This window comes from Prunus persica, chromosome G3 (assembly GCF_000346465.2).
Source record: "Prunus persica cultivar Lovell chromosome G3, Prunus_persica_NCBIv2, whole genome shotgun sequence".
NCBI lineage: Eukaryota > Viridiplantae > Streptophyta > Magnoliopsida > Rosales > Rosaceae > Prunus > Prunus persica.
In genome coordinates, this window is record NC_034011.1 from 23651706 (window position 1) to 23673164 (window position 21459).

Consider the following 21459-nt stretch of genomic DNA (forward strand, 5'->3'; position numbering starts at 1 on the left):
GATCTATATAACCAAAATAATTATTCATGTAGAGATTGATGAATAATATCAATTACGACTCTTGAGATTGGGGCCCAATTCGTTGGGTTTGAGACTTTTTCATCTTTTATTTCTAAAGACATCGTTTTGGGCTTGGGTGCCTTAGTGCTTTTTGAAATATCCACAAGTTTACTAAACACATTAATGACATGTTTATTAATCCGTAATTAGATTAGGAGCAATTGAATTGATGATGAATTGAATTGGGAAGGAGTTAGATTGAGGAGAATTAGATTTCGGATTCCTATTGAAGTTCTTTACTAAACCGTATGGATTGAGGAGAATTAAATTCCGGATTTCTATTGAAGTTGTTTACTAAATCATATGGAATTGAGGTAATAGTGGTACTAATTACTAAAATGACCTCGTTGTTTGGTTAAAGTAGATGGCAAATTTGAAATTTTGAAAATTGAGGATATAATGGGTAACAAAGATGAATTCCTAATAGATTAGTTCTCCAGGAATTAGAATACCACTTCCCACCGAAGAATTGAGTTTCTCCAAAATTAGGAATTCAATTCCTAATTTTATATGGCCCCACTTACTTTTTAATTCTTTGATGTGAAATAAACACAGGAATTCTCCATAGGTGGAATTCAATTCTTGATTAGTAAAAACACAATAAAATGCACTCAGGTCAAGAAACAGAACTCCGAAAATCAGAGATACAAGAGAACCAAACCAACACAAAAATACAAAATGTGAATGAACTTGGGGAAACTATCAAATAGAAAATTTTATATAGAGCTGGTGTATGCATTATTTTTCTCGTAATAAGTATTCACATAACCAAGCACGTGAAAGAATGTAACGTGCATGAAAGAGTTGGTGTATGCATTATTTTTCTCGTAGTAAGTGGTCAAATAACTAAGCACTTAAAAGAATATAGCGTGCATGATAATGTATAAAACTCATTACAAGTAAGATTTTTTGCGGTTAAAAGTAAAATGCATACTTGTCCATAAACTTAGGGACAATATCGCTTTTAACTCATGTGGAGGATAACCCAACAAGTTTATTAGCATTTACTCATAAGATGTTTTGGTCTTTCTATCAAATAACAATATCTTGTGAGTCTTGCGAATTATAATTAATTGATAATGTATTTTTAGGCGTAGTAATTAAGGAAATATAATCCAATATTATAAGAATTCCATAATACTGAAAAAAGTAATTTCCATATTCAAAACTGTCTGAACCCTAAGAATAGCAACTGTAGATGAAGATAAGACTCAACAGCCTTGTCCTGGTCCGAAAGGCTCATCCCAAGTTATAAGGCGACACGTGTTATGGTCCAAAGCCATGAAATGTGTGAATAGCTTCCGCATGGCATCACACGTGTCGAGCATTCAGCTGGTTGAAAATTCTATATAAACCCTACCCAAATGTGAAATATTCATCATCAGCAAATCAAATTCGTGTTATAAAAACTACATCTGAATTTCAAGTGCTTTCCTCCAGTTTCCAAGAAAACAAAGCAAGAAAAAAATGGCTTCCAACTCTGAGAAGGTGAGCTACCACGCTGGTGAGGCCAAGGGCCAAGCTCAGGTAATTTTCTTCACCTATTATTCTCCATTTGTTCCTGCATTTTTTGTTGTTGAATATTACATAATTTATGCTGAATGTGCATTGAGATTGATGTAATTTTTCATTTAACAGGAGAAGGCGAGTGGGGTGATGGATATGGCAAACAATGCAGCCCAATCTGCCAAGGAAACAATGCAAGCGGCAGGCCAGAATGTGCAGGCCACGGCTATAGGAGCTGCTGATGCAGTCAAGAATGCCACTGGCATGAACAAAAAATGAAGCTAGCTGCTCATCATGATCTCAATATGAGCATTTGCAGTTTTTTTTTCTTTTTTTTGGGAGCTTTCTAGTAGTTGCTTTTGATTTCTGTCTTCTAAACAAGGGAGCTCTAAGTCCTCTGGAGTTCTCATCATCTGGGTGTGTACTTTCGTTCACACTTGGTTTTAGTTTTTGTTTTCTTTTTCTTTTTGTTCATGTTTATCTCCTTTGAACAAGGAAAGTGGGCTCTGCCTATTGTAGTTCTCACCTAATTGAATCATATGCTGTTTTTAATCCCATCTATATGTTCAAGATTGGTCCTTTGTTTATGCAGATGAGCAAAATCCGACCTAAGAGTTTCTGAAAATAAAAAACATAAAAAAAAGAAGATATAAATTAATTAAGCAAGTGCGACAACTCATAATTAAGAGAAGCTACTTTTGCATCTGATAGAATTTTATTGATAATGCGGGATGAAAATAAGTAAAAAAATTAAGCTATGTCTAAATAATTAGGTGAGCATCTCTACACATAATGACGTAGTGGTCGTCGAACTATCTAGATAGTCTATCTTCTCAACCTTCTCTCGTCGGACTACCTATAGATAGCCTCTCGTCGGACTACCTAGGTAGCCTACCTTCTCAACCTTCTCAACTACAAACGAAAAAAATAAAAACCTTGCCACCGTTAGAGCGGCCCCATCTCTCTAAGATTAGCTACTTAACTATAGAACAATATCGTGACTATGTAGCTAAGTAGCTTTCCCACATCAAAGAAATTTCTGTGACCTTCTTCCGTGAAATTAAAGTACCATAATTTGTTGAAAATTAAAGCACTTTTGTCGAGAAATATCTAGAAAAATCTAGATAAGATCACCGACCAAGCTAAAGTCTACATATGCCAGAACTGTCATATGAAATATCCAATATGGTACTATTAGATTGATAATACGATAAAAACTAGTGGAGACCACAAAGTTGTGGTTAGGAATGTAGCAGCAGCTCGGCTGAAAATGTGTGGTTAGGAACAAAACAAGCCCAAGTGGGTGGAGCTTCAGCATGTCGGCTGCTGTCATCTGTAAATGAATTTGGTATGTTTATTTTAAAATAAATTAATCCATAATTACATTAAATTACCTTTATTAGTGGGAGTTAAATTTCCATTAATATGACTCAACTGCTTTATGCTTGTGTCCATTAACGTCTTTCTTGGTGGTATACTATGTGTATATGTTAGTTATAGCTTGAAAAAGAAAAAGAGAGAAGCCACAGCCTTCTTCCTCTTATGATAAAATTTGGGTTACTAACAATACATTTACATTAATTACTCTCTCTTGTAGAAATGTGATATTAATTTATTGATTGCAATCATTAATAAAATTTAGAGGATTGACGGTAATGACAATATGTATAAATGTTTTAAAAACAGTGGCCAAGGTTTTGTGTACTTGGTAGGCTTGTTAAGTTGCTGGACCCAATTCTACATCAAAAGAGAGGTGGAGTGCATTTATAGTGCAAACTCAAAATTGGACCTATATCAAAAGACTCATTCTTTTAATTTATGTATTGAGATTTCTAAGCAACATAGTTAGAAAGGTGTTTGTTACCTTTTCTAAACTGCTTGCATAAATTGGGCGTAGAGCCGCGAAACGTCTGAAAGAGAACGACTTCGTACGTGACTCATCCCAAGAATCGTTCCAAACTACATACTAAATTTTTCGTGTAATATTGTTCTCTTATTTTAATTTGTTCATCAACAATTTAAAGACCTTTTCATCTGCCATTGATGTGAATAATAAGGCTTATAGATTCTATGACCAAAAGAACCATGTTGTACTTGAATCTAAATGATGTTTAAAAAAAAAGAAGATAAATTCTCATATAAATTGAGAAATTGTGGGGACTCAAGTTCTAGTAATACATCTTTCCCATAAATCATGAACCTAGATGTATAGAACATTTTTAACCAACTTAGAACCAAGGAAGAGTAAGAAAACGAATTGCCAAGGATTTTGGACCTAATTTTCATGTTCATACCTTAGAGCAAGGATTTTGGACCTAACTTTCACACTTGGTTTTTGTTTTTGTTCATGTTATCTCCTTTGAACAAGGAAAGTGGGCTCTGCCTATTGTAGTTCTCACCTAATTGAAGCATAATCTTTTTTCATGTGCTGGTGTTAGAATTATCTTCATCCTTTACTTCGATTTAATCCCATCTATATATTCAACTAGACAACGATAGAATCGTGACTGAAAAACTGCCGCTGATGCCTTGCAAGAGACGATGGTCACGTATACGACGATTATGTGTCACATAAGAGGACTGCACTGTGTCTAGAAAAATCTAGATAAGATACCGACCAAGCTAAAGTCTACATATGCCAGAACAGTCATATAAAGTATCTCGGCTGAAAATATGTGGTTAGGAACAAACAAGCCCAAGTGGGTGGAGCTTGGGCATGTCGGCTGCTGTCATTTGTAAATGAATTTGGTATGTTTATTTTAAAATAAATTAATCAATAATTACATTAAATTACCTTTATTAGTGGGAGTTAAATTTCCATTAATATGACTCAACTGCTTTATGCTGGTTTTAAGTCTATTAACGTCTTTCTTGGTGGTATATTATGTATATATATATTATTAGCTATAGCTTGAAAAAGAAAAGAGATAGAAAAGCCACAGCCTTCTTCCTCTTCATCCCTATGAATTCTCTCCTTCTTTTACTTTATGTATTGAGATTTCTAAGCAACATAGTCAAAAAGGTATTTGTTATCTTTTCTAAACTATTTACACAAATTGGCGCAAAGTCGTGAAACGTCTTAAAGAGATCGACGTAATACGCAACTCATCCTAAGAATCGTTCCAAGCTCCATATTGTATTTTTCGTATAATATTGTTCTCTTATTTTAATTTGTGCATCAACAATTTTAAGAGGTTTTTATTTGCCATGGATGTTAATAATAAGGCTTATAGATTCTCTGACTTAAAGAACCATGTTGTAATTGAATCTAATGATACTGTTTAAAAAAAGAAGAAGATAAATTCTCATTTAAATTAAGAAATTGTGGGGACTCAAGTTCTAGTAATACATCTTTCCCATAAATAATGAACCTAGAGGTATAGAACATTTTTAACCAACTTGGAACCAAGGAAGACTAAGAAAGAACGAATTAATTGCCAAGGATTTGGACCTAATTTTCATGTTTATACCTTAGAGTAGGATCCCACCACTCTCCAATCACATATATATATATACATATATATATTTTATATTCAGATTTATTTCGTTAATTTTTTTTAATCTTTCATATTATTTACTTATGGTTTTACAAGATTTTATTGTTTTGTAGTTTCGCTAATATGCTGCTCCGGTGCTTCCATTACAATTTTTTTTTAGAGAACTTCTCCATCACATCTGTAAATGTACAATCATACAATATTTCAGTGAGTTTTAATTAGCATGTGCCTTCTTTATGTTGTCGGCCACCTATATTGGATACACATTCATATAGAAAAAGTCACCTATATTGTCTAATTTACTGTCAGCTCTGCATCACTCAATAAAAATTATGTGCAGGTGGGATCTCTGAGATCTGGTATTTATCAAGAGTTAGATTCAATTATACAAAAGATCATTTCTATTACTCTCTTTTCCATCAATATTTTCTCAACCCAAAAATTCCAACCATCACTAGTAATGTATGAATATGTCAACATTAATCAAATAATTAATAACACGTAAACATCCAATATCAAAAACATTATAATATCAAGCTATAATATAATATTCACGAAATTTAATTCAATCAATTCTTGTAAAGGCCCTAAAAAATCCATACCTCAATTCCAAAGCTAGCTCAAAATTTAAGAAAACACAAACTAGGCCTATATCTCCTCCAAGAATTTGATCATCTCTCTCTTTCTCTCTTTTACTTCCTCTCTCATTTCTTTTTTGTTTCTTACTCTTATTTCAATTCTAGAAGGCCCTATTTATACTAGCATAAGTCGGCAACAACAAAGATCTCATTGGATAATTGTTTGGCAGCTAAGAAATGAGATATGCATGGAAGCTATCTTTATATAATATAAACTAATATTAATCCTATCACAAAAGTAGATAAAGTAACTAGAAGATTGACACATCAACCCTAAGAGATAAATTATACCTGCATCTGCTCCAGCTCAAGGTAAACAATGGCATGAAATTGACGCCAACTCCCATCTAAAGCTACCTCTTGCTAATCAAAGGATAATTCTAACACCTCATCCTTACTAACTCCAGCTCATGTTAATTTTCACATGTAGTTGAATGTATCCATTTCACTATAAAGACTAATGCCACGTTTTCAAGTTAAAATAATTATAATTATAAGACAGGAAGAGATCGATATATATAATAGAAAACTATTTAATCTTCAATATATATATATATATATTTTTTTAAATACGGGTCTTCACAGAAACTACATTGGATGAAGTGTAAATTAATTGTGAAACCTTTTTGAAGAAGACTCAAATAAAATGATAAATTATATAACTATAAGTGGCATTTAATTTTGAATTTTGGTGTAAGGGTTTCGACCCTTAAATCCTTTGAAGCATGATTAACCCATCAGGTGATATGATTTCATCAGTCCCAATATCTTGGACCACAGGAGTCTAAGATATTGTGGTCATCTACTGTTGGATATTAATCTAATAGTTCAAAAAAGTTTCTTAAAATGAGTGCAAGAGTGAGTGAACCGTTGAATTTCCATCTAACGGTGAGTGACCACAAATCTCTTGAACCCATGTAGTCCAAGAGATCGGGACTGATGATTTCATTATTATATTTGTTATGGTTATCAAGATGAGTTTTGATTGGGCATATCCTATGAAATTTAAAAATACTTTGTGAGTACCGTTTTAATATACTTCATGACTTTTCTTATTTTGTAAAGGTTGAGAATTTCCTTAACTAGCCGGGGTTGAGAATTCGGGGGTTATTGCTTTAAGATCCCTTTACTTTGCCACTTCAGAAACCCAAATGGAGACTGTTAAGTTTAATCTGACATACTTGAAAATGTGGAGGTTCGTTATGTTCATTTAATGACCTATCTAATTAATAAGTGACTACTTTATTTTGGCAAATACGCCAATATATCTTAATAGTAGATTTTGCTTATATCATACAACATTATTTTGATATGAAAGTGAGTGTGACTAGTGACATTCTTGGTATTAACAGGTTTCTTTGAGGATTGAGAAGATACAATGACGATTTGGATATGCCATGTAGCCACTTGAAGCGCACAATAAAGGAAGCTTCAGCAGGTGCACTCAAAGAATTGATATATTTTAATGAATACCGATATTTGGGAGGTATATATATATATTTTTGATTATATATATGAATTGATATATATCGGATTTCTGTTATACTTTAATGTATAGTGATGCACATGTGATCTCCAATGGTATTGAGATGAAATTTACTGATCATTTGTCTGCAATGTTCTAGCAAATATTTCTGATGGACGTGCAAGTTTACAAGTGGATCTAGTTTGGAGCATTGGTATGCTATTGAGGGTCATGCGGTACCTTAAAAAGACGATGAACCTTGAATTACACTATTAGAAGTTTGCTGTTATCCTAGAAGGATATAGCAATGCTCATTGGAATACCCTGTCAGAAGATTCAAGGGCTACTGGAAGTCTTAGAAACATACTATTCTAGCTCAGTCAACAATGGATTCAGAGATGATAGCTCTAGCAATGGATAGTGACAGCAAGTTGGTTGAGAAACTTACTGACAGATACCCTCTTGTGGGAGAGATCGATACCAGTTGTTCTTATCCACTGTAATATAGTGGATTACGATGTAATGAGAATTTAGCTGATCCTTTGACGAAAAGACTACCATGAGAAAAGGTTTGGAAAACCTCAAAAGGAATGGACTAAAACCCAGGAAAGTTAAGTCACTTGTGATGGTAACCCAACCTACAAACTGGAAATCCCAAGAAAAAGGTTCAATGGGTAATAACAAGTCATGTAGTGATACAAGGTTGAGTTTAACTCTTAATGAGATCTATACTACATATTAAGTGGGATATCTAGCTACATATCCTTGATGATCCCCTATGTGAATGTGGACGTGAGGCCGCTTTCTATGAAAATTTGAGGGAGATTTTTAAAAGGATTCACTATACCGGGATATAAGCATATGGCCGTAACGTGCTTGCCTTTGAACTTCACCATAGTAGGGCTGTGTGGTGTTGTTAGAGAAAGAGTTTAGAACTATACGTTACTCTTGTATATTCTAGAGTTCTGTCACTACGTAGAGGTTCAAGTTAAAAAAACACCTTTACTTATGCACAATCTTATGATATGTTGCTCAATGAACTTATTTTTAAAATAAATAAGTGGGGATTGTTGAATTTGGTATGTTTATTTTAAAATAAATTAATCAATAATTACATTAAATTACCTTTATTAGTGAGAGTTAAATTTCCATTAATATGACAGATTTTTCTTAACTGCTTTATGCTGGTTTTAAGTCCATTAATGTCTTTCTTGGTGGTACATTATATATATTAGCTATAGCTTGAAAAAGAAAAGAGAAAGAAAAGCCACAACCTTCTTCCTCCTCATCCCAATGAAATTCTCTGTTTCTTTTACTTTGTGTATTGAGATTTCTGAGCAACCTAGGGACGTAGTAGCTTTTTCAAAATTGTTTGCACAAATTGGGTAGAGTCATGAAACATCTTTAAAAAAAGTGACTTAGTACACGACTCATTCAAAGAATCGTTCCAAGCTACCTATTGTATTTTTCGGGTAATATTATCTTATTTTAATTTGTGCATCAACGGTAGATAGGAGTGCAAACCGTTTCATTCTTCTAATTGTACAACTCGCTTATGGTTTTTAGGATTAGATTGGATTGGACTTATGGTAGGATATCAACAACTTATAACTTATCTCACCCAATTCCCCAAAATGAAAAATCATTTATTTCTGCATTCATTCCCTCCTTCGACTAACGTGAACGGTGGCGATTATTTTGGACTAGTTTACGCTGGTGGTGAATAGAGAAGATGCTTAGTATTTTGGAGGGAGGTGTTTCCTTGACCGAATTTTCCTCCACTGGAGTTTTCAAAGCAAGGTTTTATGAGGTCACCCAAGGTACACCTCCTTTCTCCAATTTTTCTTGTTTTTTCTAGAATGTTATTTTGATTGTTTCTGAAGAAGTAATAAAGATTGTTTATTTGATAAAAAATAATAAGGGGAAATGGTAATGCTAGTAAATAAATATTTGTATCAATTCTCAGTAGGAAGTAGTTGTCAATGTAAAAACAATTTGATTTGAGGGTGGTTTTTAGTAAATAAATATTTTGTATCAATTATGTGGTGCAATGAGGAATTTTATAGATGTAGATAGCAATGTTCGAAAAATCGCTAGGCAAGGGCCTAGTGGCTAGAGAGTAATCGGGCTTAGGCTTTTTTTTATAAAAATAATTATTTGTATTATAAATTATAAATTTATACCAAAATCATGCAAAATAAAACGATATATAAATTATAAAAAATCGTAATTGATATAAAACATGGGAAAAAGTTAATACCAAGAAAAATACTTGAAATGAAACGCTAGGCCTCTAAATCTCACTCTTCCTCTGACTAGGTTTTATTTAAAGTCAGGCAAAATAAAAAAATAAAAAAATAAAAAAAAGGGACCCAACCCGCCTAGCCCGCCTAGCCCGCCTAGGCGGATTTTTTATTTTTTATTTTATTTTTTATTTGTTGGACGATTTTTCGAATACATAGATAGTAACTCGGTTATGTTTTTATCTTATCCGACCCCTGAAAATCCACCAAACTTGTGCCGATATAGCAGATACATTGATTTTTCTCCTTCCCGTTCCACTCACGGTTGACAAACTCAAAAGAGCTTCTCCGGCGAAGCAATGGCGGTGCCTCTCTTCAACCTTACCCCCAATCTTACCGACTCTAAGTCTGATACTTTGGCCCCCCCTCTCATCCTCAAATATCAATTCATTCGTCGCACAGACGATGACTTTCGGCGAGCAAAACACGTTTCCGAAGTTGTTTGGCCTCCTCGACCAAGCTTTCCTGTCCAGCATCAATTTCTTCGACTATACAGAAATGTATCTAGTGGTTCAGTGAGCCCAGACTCAGGGTCAGGGGAGGAGCGAGGAGCGTCGTTTTGGCCACCGAGGTTGTAAAGTAGCTCTGAGAGTATCAGTTCGTGCTAACAATGTGTGAAAATTTGTTCTGATGTTACAGGTACCGTCTGGGCAGATGACTTGGATACGAGATGGTCCCAAGTGTTTGAATGCTAAGAATATCACCGAGGCCATTGACAGCAGGTTTGCTAAAGCAAACAGTTTGTAATTTTTCTTCTGTTTAAAAACACTTCGTGTTATGCTGTGCTGAGTGATGAGTTATGTAATGTTTAGATGCAGCTTAAGTGTTTTCGGATTGCAGACAGAGTACATTGATCATTGGCCTGATCGGTTTGTATGTAGATAAGTGTTTTCGGATTTCTTTTTCACATGACTCTAAATTTGCAGATTGACATGAATCTGCCCCTCTGGGTGAGAAAATGATAGTCATACCTTTTCACTGGTTTGGGTATGATGCTCAGTGGTTATTAATATTTTTTTTTAAGTCAGTATATTACTTTTGATTAAGTGTATGCATGCATGCTTGGGTGTGGGGGTATATACAAGCCTGGGCTTCCGCATCTGTGCCATAGCAGTTCATGAATGTCTGCAGTACTCCTTGTTCTAAAAGGAAAATTATTTTGAAAATTATCTTTAGTTCCAGAATTTGATCTCTTTACTCCATGTTGTATTTATCGAATATTGCCCGTCGCATGTTGATTTACTAATCTGCTTGTATTTCCATTCACAGGATACATTGGTATTGCAGGGAAGTACAGTGTTCATCCAGTATCTCTTGCAATAGGTTCGACACCTCTCCCTCCAATTCTTTATAGGTTCTTCATGTTCTTATCCACGTTAGGACTCTGGTTTGGAGACTTAATGGGGGGTCCTGCAGATGCTTGGTTGAATCTTTTTAGAGGTCAATTTTCAAATTGTTCATCTCATCTTTTGATATGTAGGAACTTAGAATACTAAAATACTTTTCTAGGATTTTTAAATAATTTTAAATTCCACAAAATTAATTACTAGTTATGAAGTAATTTATGAAATTAATTAAAATATTAAAATATTAATTCTTCACTAAATAAAAAATAATTAAAACATCATATATTTAAAGAGTATAGCCGTTCGGCTATACCTTTTGAATATTCGAATATATTTAAAGAGTACAATATTTCCACCGTATAGCGAGCGGCTATACCGTTTAAATATTCCAATATATTTAAAGAGTATAGCCGTGCGGCTATACGTGTGAGCAATAGTACAGCCGTTCGGCGATATTTAAATTCGAGTATAGCCGCGCGGCTATACTATATACGAATATTTAAAAAAGTATAGCCGAGCGGCTATACGCTTTAAATATATTATGTTCTAATTATTATTTATTTGGTGAATAATTAGTATTTAAATATTTAATTTACTTCATAAATAGTGATTAATTGTAATTAAGTATCTTAAATAAATTTGTGAAATTTTAAAATAGTTTCAATTATTTAAAAATCCTAGAAAATTATTTTTGTATTCTAAAAATGGATTTTAGTCTCCAAACCCTAAATCCAAGTCTTGAATTGGGGACTGTTACCATTGGTAATGGCGGTGTTTTGCAAAACATTCATCACCCTATTGCCGAAGAAGATTGGTAAAGGGAAATTAGACAATTGATCTGTCTCTCAAGAATTTTAGAGTTGCTTGTTAAAATTTGGAGATGGAATGTTGTAAACACAAATTTTGGAAATTTTGAATGAATATAGAATCGTAATGATAATTTTGGTTTAATAATTATCTTTGCCGAGTGATAATTTTGCATAAATTATGTCTGATTGAAGGTGTGATGCGTCTCCGGCAACGAAACAATGGACCTGGCTTTTAACAACAATCCAACTTACTCCAGGAGGCTTTTCTAACCCTTTTCCCTTAGCCGTGTTCTTATCTGCCTGACCTCCATCCTAGACCTGCTGCAGCATATGTATTAAGATATCAGAACATAATTCCCCGCATTCATCGGTTCTAATGCAACAAGTTTTTCAAATATGGTTCCAGCTAACTTCGTGGCAGAATGAAGTCGACAAGCATTGAGCAAGGCTCCCCACATTGATGCATCTACTTCAACAGGCATTGATTCAAAGCTAGGCCTCTAAATCTAACTCTTCCTCCTCCTCTCCATATCCCTCCAAGACTAGATTTTATTTAAAGTCAGGAAAGAAAAAAAAGAAAAAAAAAAAGGACCCAACCCGCCTAGCCCGCCTAGGCGGATTTATTTTTTATTTTTTATTTTTTATATTTATTGGACGAATTTTCGAACACAGTAGTAACTTGGTTCTGTTTTTATCTTATCCAACCCCTGAAAATCCACCAAACTTGCGCCGATATAACAGATACTTTGTTTTTTCTCCTTCCGGTTCCCCTCACAGTTGACAAACTCAAAGAGCTTCTCAGGCGAAGCAATGGAGGTGCCTCTCTTCAACCTCGCACCCAATCTTACCGACTCTGAGTTTGATTCTTTGGCCATCCCTCTCATCCTCAAATACAAATTCATTCTTCGCGCAGGGACGATGACTTTCGGCAAGCAAAACACGTTTCCGGAGTCGTTTGGCCTCCTCGACCAAGCTTTCCTGTCCGGCATCAATTTCTTTGACTCTACAGAAATGTATCCTGTGGTGATCAGCGAGCCCAGACTCAGGGTCAGGGGATGAGTGAGGAGTGTCGTTTTGGCCACCAAGGTTGTAAAGTAGCTTTGAGACTGAGAGTATCAGTTCATGCTAACAATGGTGTGCCAGCTTGGTTTTCACTTCTGATGTGTGAAAATTTGTTCTGAATTGATATATAGCGGATTTCTGTTATACTTTAATGTATAGTGATGCACATGTGATCTCTAATGATATTGAGATGAAATTTACTGATCATTTGTCTGCAATGTTCTAGCAAATATTTCTGATGGACATGCAAGTTTACAAGTGGACCTAGTTTGGAGCATTGGTATGCTATTGGGGTATGCTATGAGAAGTTTGCTGCTATCCCAGAAGGATATAGCGATGCTTATTGGAATACCCTGTCAGAAGATTCAAAGGCTACTGGTAAGAAACAAAATATTCTAGCTCAGTCAACAATGGAGTTAGAGATGATAGCTCTAGCATAGTGAAAGCAAGTTGGTTGAGAAACTTACTGACAAATACCCCTTCGTGGGAGAGATCAATACCGACTGTTCTTATCCACAGTAATAGTGGATTATGTACGATTTGATGAGAATTTAACTGATTCTTTGACGAAAGAACTAGAATGAGGAAATGTTTGGAAAACCTCAAAAGGAATCAAACTAAAACCATGGGAAAATTAAGTCACTTGTGATGGTAACCAACCTATAGACTGGAAATCCCAAGAAAAAGGTTCAATGAGTAACAACAAGTCATGTAGTGATATGAGTGGAGTCATGCTAGTATTGTTCCATATCCATCCTTAGAAGCATGAAATCCTACAGCGATATAAGGTTGAAAGTTTAACTCTTAATGAGATCTATACTCTATATTGAGTGGGATATCTAACTACATGAATATCCTTGATGACGGACCCAGGATTTCAAAATAGAATGAGCTAAATTTACCTTACATACCTAATAGGAAAACAAAAACGTAATTGCAAATCGCTAATTGATAATTCATAACATTGAATTGAAAATCCCTAATTTATACTTCATGAACCTTAAAAAAATCCCCAAATTTCAGTAACAACAAATTGAGGAAAGAAAATTGTAAGATTCCAGCAATAAAATAAATTTTTTGCTAACATTCCACCAATAAAATATGACCCACCAAGAAAATTGAACATGTTGAAAGGCTGATGCGTGAAGTGGGGTAAGTTGTAGGGTGGGCTACATGTGACTTTGGGCTAAAAAATAATAAAGGCTAACCTGGGCCTATCCTTGGGTCCGTCCCTGCTTGATGATCACCTATGTGAATGTGGAAGTAAGGCCGCTTTCTATGAAAATTTGGGGGAAATTTTCAAGAACATTCACTATAACAGGATATAAGTATATGGCCATAACGTGCTTGCTTTTGAACTTCACCCTAGTAGGGCTGTGTGTGTGGTGTTGTCAAAGAAAGAGTTCAAAACTGTATGTTATTCTTGTATATTCTGGAGCTTTGTCACCATATAGTGGTTCTAGTTGAAAAACACATTTACTTATGCACAATCTTATGATATGTTGCTCAATGAACTTTTTTTAAAACTAAACAAGTGGGGGATTGTTGAATTTGGTATGTTTATTTTAAAATAAATGAATCAATAATTACATCAAATCACCTTTATTAGTTGGAGTTAAATTTCCATTAATAGAGAGATTTTTCTCTATTGTTTTATGCTGGTTTTAAGTCCATTAACGTCTTTCTTGGTGGTATATTAGAGCATCTCCAGCAAACTCTCTATCCACTCATACTTGGTTCTCTATTTTGGAGAACCAACTTTTGGTTCTCTATATCTAGCAAAGAAGAACCTAGACAAAGGAGATTATGGGGTTGTTTTATTCCAGGGACGTAGTGGCCTTTTCTGAACTGCTAGCACAAATTGGGTAGAGCTGCGAAACTTCTTAAAAAGAGCGACTTAGTATGCGACTCATCCCAAAAATTGTTCCAAGCTACATATTGTATTTTTCGGGTAATATTCTCTTATTTTTATTTGTGCATCAATAGTAAATAGGAGTGCAAACCTTTTCATTCTTCTAACTCTATAGCTCGCTTTTGGCTTCTAGGATTAGATTGGATGGGACCAACAACTTATAACTTATCTCACCCAATTCCCCAAAATGATAAATCATTTATTTCTACATTCATTCCCTCCTTCAATTTATCTTAGTGACTTATCCAATCCAATCTAATTCTAAGCACCAATCGAACCCTAAGTCTCTTGTCCTAAACCCTAAACACTAACTCTTCCTAAACTCCTTCACTCATCAAAAGAGTTTCTTTAGTTCTCTTTTGATTGGTAGCGTTTCAGAAATTTGAATGTTCATGCATGATTTTTATTTGTGCTCTTTATCTTCATGCTCTATGAAGATGGCCACAAGGCAGCTACATCAAAGTGGTTGGTTTTTCCTATACGAGTTTTCACTGCTTATAGATTTTGTGGCAGACGTGTAGAGCACATATGGAGGAGATTTTAACCAGTCTGGCAGACGTGTAAACATATCTTGATATATACTCTCCAGGGAAGAGGGCTCTGCCATTTGTAGCTCTCATAATTCATAGACTTTATCATTGTGACCTGGTTCTATATGTATAGTTGATCTACTTCGGAATAAGCCCATCTCTGTGAATTTATGTTATGAGGAAACAAAAGTTGCAAAGACGTTTTTAATTTCCTACCTCTACTTTCCATAGTCGGTTCCACATCAGTCATCTAATTTCTCAACCTTTCTCTTTCGCAAATCTTCTGGCAAGGAACTCAAAGAAGACTTTGAACCAAAGATTCCAAAAAATAAAATAAATTTAACTCAAGCTTGCAAATTAAGAGAAGAAGTAAAAGAAATTTCTCTGACCTTCTTCTGCTTCAATCGAATTATCGATTATTTTTTAAATATGACATACCTCCAAGCACCTGTTGTTCATGTATCATTACATGAAGATAAAAGTGACACTCGGCTTTGGGACTGTTTATATAGAATCACTTATGCTTATAAGCACTTTTATTTTTATTTTTGCAAGACGATAAGTGCTTTCAAATTATAAGCATGTTGAAATGTTTATTAAAGATCCAAGTTCTTAAAGTGCTTCATTAAGAAACTCTTAGCAGAAAATGCTTTTAAAACCCATAATTAAAACTTATTTTTTCCAAACACCTTCAGAAATGCTTTTAATTATAGAAATTTAGTTTACAATCTGTATCAAAGGACTTGGGCTGGGGCTGATTGTCTATTTTGTTTTTAGGTGTGAGTGGAATTTCAAACTTAAATGAGGTTACTTTTGGTATTTCAAAAACTTTGCTATTTTATTTGAATATTACAAAATAAAAAATTTTAAAAATAAAAGATTTTTGCGATTTTATCAACAAACCAAAAAAGGGTTAACCAAAAACCCTAATCTCCGTCAGACGCACAATTCATCCTCGCTCGGAAACCCTGTTCCCAGCAATGAGACACCAATGGCGTCTGCTTCTTCTCCGAGCTCACCACCGCTCTTCGCCTCACGTGTTCGTAAAGTGTTGTTACTCTCAGGTACACTCCCAACCCAATCTCCATTCACTTAGCTCTCTCACTTCTCACTTCCACACTCACACTCTCGACCCAAAGCTTTCACCTTCACACCCCGTTTTCAATTCCCATCTCACGACCCCAATAAACCCTAGAAACCCCTTGTCCCGCAGCCTCTCATCTGAACCGGCACTTGAGCTTAAAGACTCCGATCACGGGGCCATAGCTGAGATTTTCGCTAAACACAGGGGTGTGGATGATATTAGGAAAGACTTGGAATTGAACAATGTTGTGATTAGCCATGATTTGGTTTTGAGGGTTTTGAAGAGCCTCGAATCGAACCCTGATGTTGCAAGGAGGTTTTTTGATTGGGTTTTGGCATGTGAAGGTGAGAGATTGAGCTCCAAGTCGTATAATTTTATGCTGGGTATTTTTGGTGTTAATGGGTGTGTGAGTGAATTCTGGGATTTGGTTGATGTTATGAAGAAAAAAGGGTATGGTGTATCGAAATGGGTGCAGGATAAAGCTTTAGAAAAATTTGAGAAGGATGGGTTGGGTGGTGATGTTGAGAAGTTGAGAGTGGTGTTTGCATCAGGGTCTACTGACAATTCCCCAGATAAGATTTGTTCAAGGGTGTGCAAGATTGTTAGAAATGAGGTGTGGAGTGGTGATGTTGAGAGGAAAATACTTGATTTGAATGTTGCATTGTCTAGCGATATGGTTAAAGTGGTGTTGGAAAATCTTAGTACGGAGCCAATGAAAGCACTGATATTTTTCCGGTGGATGGAGGAGAGTGGGTTTTTGAAGCATGATCAACAGACTTATAATGCTATGGCAAGGGTATTGGGAAGGGAAGATTGTAAAGACAGGTTTTGGAAAGTTGTTGATGAAATGAGAAGCAATGGGTATGAACTGGAGTTGGAGACATATGTTAAGGTTTTAGGGCGATTTTGCAAGAGGAAAATGATTAAGGATGCTGTGGACTTGTATGAGTTTGCATTGACTGGTGCAAATAAACCTTCGGTGCATTGTTGTACCTTTCTGCTGAGGAAAATAGCGGGTGGTAAGCAGCTGGATATGAGTCTATTTTCTAGAGTTGTTAGGGTGTTTACAGAGAATGGGAATGTGTTGACAGATTCAATGCTCAATGCAGTCCTTAAGGCTCTGAACGGTGTTGGTAGACATGGAGAGTGCAATAAGGTTTTCAAAGCAATGGAGGAAGGTGGGCTTGTAGCTAGTGGTAGTTTACAGAGTAAGATTGCATTCCGACTTAGTAGTGCTGGCAAAAAGGAGCAATCAAGTGAATTTATTAACAATATGGAAGCTTCTGGGCGCAGTTCAGATTACAAGATATGGGCGTCCTTAATTGAGGGTCATTGTGTAGCTGGTAATCTCAACAATGCTTCCAATTGTTTCCAAAAGATGCTTGAAAAAGAGGGGGCCGCCTATGCTGGTTATGCTTTTGAATTATTGGTAAATGCATATTGCAGAAAGAACAGGGCAACAGATGCATACAAGTTACTCCACGATTCAGTCAATGAAAGGCAGCTCAAGCCATGGCATATGACATACAAATTGTTGATTAGTAAGTTGTTGGTTCAGGGTGGATTTAAAGATGCTCTGAATATTCTGGGTCTGATGAAAAATGATGGGTTTCCTCCTTTTGTTGATCCTTTCATCGAGTATGTATCAAAGTCTGGAACAGGTGATGATGCTATAGCTTTTCTGAAGGCGATGACTTCAAATAGATTTCCATCTACCTCTGTGTTTCTCAGTGTATTTAAAGCCTATTTCAAGGCTGGACGGCATACTGAAGCGCAAAATTTCCTTTCAAAATGCCCGGGATTCATTCGTAACCATGCTGATGTTTTGGATCTCTTCCTTTGTGCTCAATCCGGAGAAGGTGCTGCTTCCCCTGCGTCTGCAGTTGCTACCCCTGCAGCAGCTACACCTGTGGTGGCTGCTTAGGTTTTTTAAGATTGTATCTTGTACTGTATTTCACGAGGTTAATGTAGCAGAGAATTTGTTCAAAAAATTTTGGTTTGAATATTGTCTTTGCTCCTACCATTGATATTAATGATTATGGGAGTATTTTCAACTCTTTTGGTGGAGGAAAATAAAATCTATGGTATTCAAGTTTCCAGATGCTCCTTAGATTTTTCTAATCTTTTTCTTATGATATATGGCCTTGGCATTTCAAGTTCTTATTGAATGACCGGATTGCTGATGATATCACATAGATCTAATGTGCCTCAGTGGTCTGTGGCATCACACTTTTTTGGGTCAAGTTATGTTGTGTGTATTAAGTCCAGTCGTTATGGTTGTGTTTTGTGGGTTTCAGTTGTCTGGATTAGGCTTTCAAGACTTTTCATCTCTGTCGAATGCTTACCTCTTGCAAAAGCTCTTTAGCCAGTACCTATATGTTTTCAGCGATGCTTTACAAAGAGAAGTTAAAATGACAATGACAAGTTCTTGCTCGTCTGTAAGAGGTTGCAGGAGAAGGTTACAGACTTACAGTCTCAAATTTTTATAGTAAGATGCCGAATTCCTAATTTGATTCGATTCTACTCGGTTGTTTTCTAGAGCTTATGGAAGATGTTTACAAGCTGGTTATATATGCAGAAGAAATCAACAATTAAAATTGAAGTTGGCAACATCTGCATTTTAATTGCAGAGGCGCAAGGAGGTGTGCACCTCCTCTCGCTGGAAAGAGCTCTGGAGGTTGTGGAATTTGCCCCTCAGCTCCGCAATGGAAGTGCCTCTGCGAAATTGCTTTTTGTTTGCTGTGGTGTTGCGTTGTTGGGCTGTTGCTCGCAGCACAGCCGCATGCATTTTTTATAAAAGTCCCTAGCCAAAACGATTCGTTTTGGACCAGGGCAATGAAAAGACATAAGGATAAAGCCTTATATTCTGCGGATAGGAACCCACTGCCAAATTACAATTAATATTATTAATAATTTAATACAAAGAGAGTCCTAAATTGAATTGAAGAAGCCGACATACCCAAATCTCAAGGTCTGTGTTTTTTTTTTCCCCTTTTGGTCTTTTTTTCTTCTGGTTTTTTATTTCTATTTTTTTTATAATATGTTTTTTTTTATAATAATTATTTTTTTTTTGATGTGGCTTTCTCTGTATTTTTTAATTATAAAGTTATGAAACATTACTAGTAATCTTCAATCGAATATTGCCCCTTCTCTCAAAAATTCTTGGGTCCACCACTGCACGCATGTAATCTTGATATGCTTTTCTTATTCATGCTGCAACAAGTTCCTGTCCTGCTGCCTTTTTTACTTGTGTTCTTAATCTTTTTGTTCATTTCAAGACCATGCAATTTATTTTTCTTTTCTGTTACCGGTTTAGTATTCAAGATGTTAAATTTTTTCCTTCTTTTGTATTCTATAAGAACATTTTCAGTTGAAGACAGGCATGCCAATCTGGTAGCCAAATGGATTGAAAAGACTTTTCAGTGAGCAAAACGTGATGAGTGCGACTGAACATGCCATTCGGTGGATTCTTGGAGTTTTGTCCAGTTTGCACACTATAAATTGATACAAACTCGAGCTATCTTCATGAAAATGAGAAATTTTTTGTTGGAGTTTTCTGTTTGAATTCTTCAACCCAGGAAAGACACAAGACAACTGATATTCGTACACCCAATGTGCCAAATTACCATCTTCTTGTGATTTACAACAAGTTTTGTGCAGTGAAGGGACCAAGATGTGGACAATTGAAGCCTGCCTTTTATCTTTTCTGCAGAATTATTGAGCCACAACTTTGGTGCTCCCTTCCCTTGTTCTGCTGACTTTGCAGGAGACGTGCCATATCTCTCGGTCGAGGTGCCAAAGCCCAAAGCTTCCATATCAAATGCAATGCAGAGCAGTTTTACTGTTTATCTACACAAACATACATCTCTTTTTAGGCCCATTAACTCAGCAGTAACGGCTATAATCTTCAACCCCTTTGATACAAGCAATATTGGAAGAGGGAGAATTGAACCCAGGACCTCGGATGTAAAAATAAATTGAGCTACAAGCCCGCCAACTCCATGACTTATTAAAGTGCCAGTAACTATTTGGGAGGCAAATTTTCCCACCCAAAAAGGAAAAACAAGCCATAGTCAAGGTGGGGTTGAAACCAACATTATTATTTGAACAGTTTTTTACAGAGATAAAGAGTAAAGAGAGACGCATGGGCTCATAGACAAAATAATTTTGGTAAAAGGAAAAAAAAAAAAAAAAAAAGTGGGATGATCAGATCACTGATGAATCTATCAGGTTCTTAAAGATGTTAAAAACATCATGCATCACAAAAAACACAAAGTGGAAAAAGATGGGGCATCATGTTCCCTCAAACTTAGCTTTATCTAAGCTATTTTGTACCATGAATGTCTTTCATCTTGTGAACATTTTAATCGCTTTAGATTTCTTGTGAACGACCCCACTTCAAATAACTTCAGGAAATCACCTTCTAGAGCCTTTGGAGTTTTAGAGTTTCGCATAAGGCCATGTTGATTCAATCAGTGAGAAAACCAGAGGACAATAAAAATATCGTCTCAGAATCTAGACCACAGTGCAATGCTGTCGTTGTTAACATATCTATCAATTTTATAATATACGTATAACACCAAAGTAGTGCATGTTAAAGGATAATGTTTTCTTTTCAAAGCGTGGTATCTTATGTTGTCCGACTCTGAATCGTAGACCATATATTCGAGCAAGAATTCTATGAGTCTAGGTCTCTTCTTTGCTATTAATTTGGAAATTTCAGAAAAAAGAGTTTGGTTTTCTTCAACATCAAACCATTCCTCACAACAGAAAACACAAGTGGAAAAGGTGAGAGAAAAAGAAAGAGCTTATCACAATTTGAAACAGTTGTTAATGGGAATCATTATTGTAATGAGGAGGGCCAGAGGGCTCACTCTTAGGGCCACACAAAAGATGCCCATTGTCCCTCAGAAAAAGCACTTTTAATACCTTCACACAGCATGATTGCTAGTCTTCTGCAGAATATACAACTCTATCAAGATGTTTCTAATAACACTTCTGATATCAGCCATTAATTATACATTTAGGGCTCATTAATATAATCCTGTCAACGAAGCATGAGCATTGCCATCATTAGTTTGCTCTTGGATTCTATAGCTTAGACACTAAAAAAACATATGAAATCATGAACCCACAACTTTTTTTTTTGGTGACCATTTGCAGTGGGCATCAGATTTCTACTGTCATAAGTACTAAGCTTGTGATATATGGAGACATGCCATGTAGGTCTAAATTTTCTGAACCCTA

The 21459-nt window shown here is 35.6% G+C and overlaps 2 protein-coding genes across 2 annotated transcripts; both read left to right on the plus strand.

Annotated features, from left to right (window-relative positions):
* On the plus strand, nucleotides 1420–2123 carry LOC18781939 (stress-induced protein KIN2). Its single transcript, XM_007215166.2, has 2 exons — nucleotides 1420–1587; nucleotides 1699–2123. Exons 1-2 carry the CDS (start codon nucleotides 1528–1530, stop codon nucleotides 1843–1845), a joined length of 207 nt encoding a protein of 68 aa, XP_007215228.1. The 5' UTR covers nucleotides 1420–1527; the 3' UTR covers nucleotides 1846–2123.
* Nucleotides 16003–18311, plus strand: LOC18784440 (pentatricopeptide repeat-containing protein At3g02490, mitochondrial). Its single transcript, XM_007214943.2, has one exon. The coding sequence runs from the start codon at nucleotides 16109–16111 to the stop codon at nucleotides 18134–18136; it is 2028 nt and encodes a 675-aa protein (XP_007215005.1). The 5' UTR covers nucleotides 16003–16108; the 3' UTR covers nucleotides 18137–18311.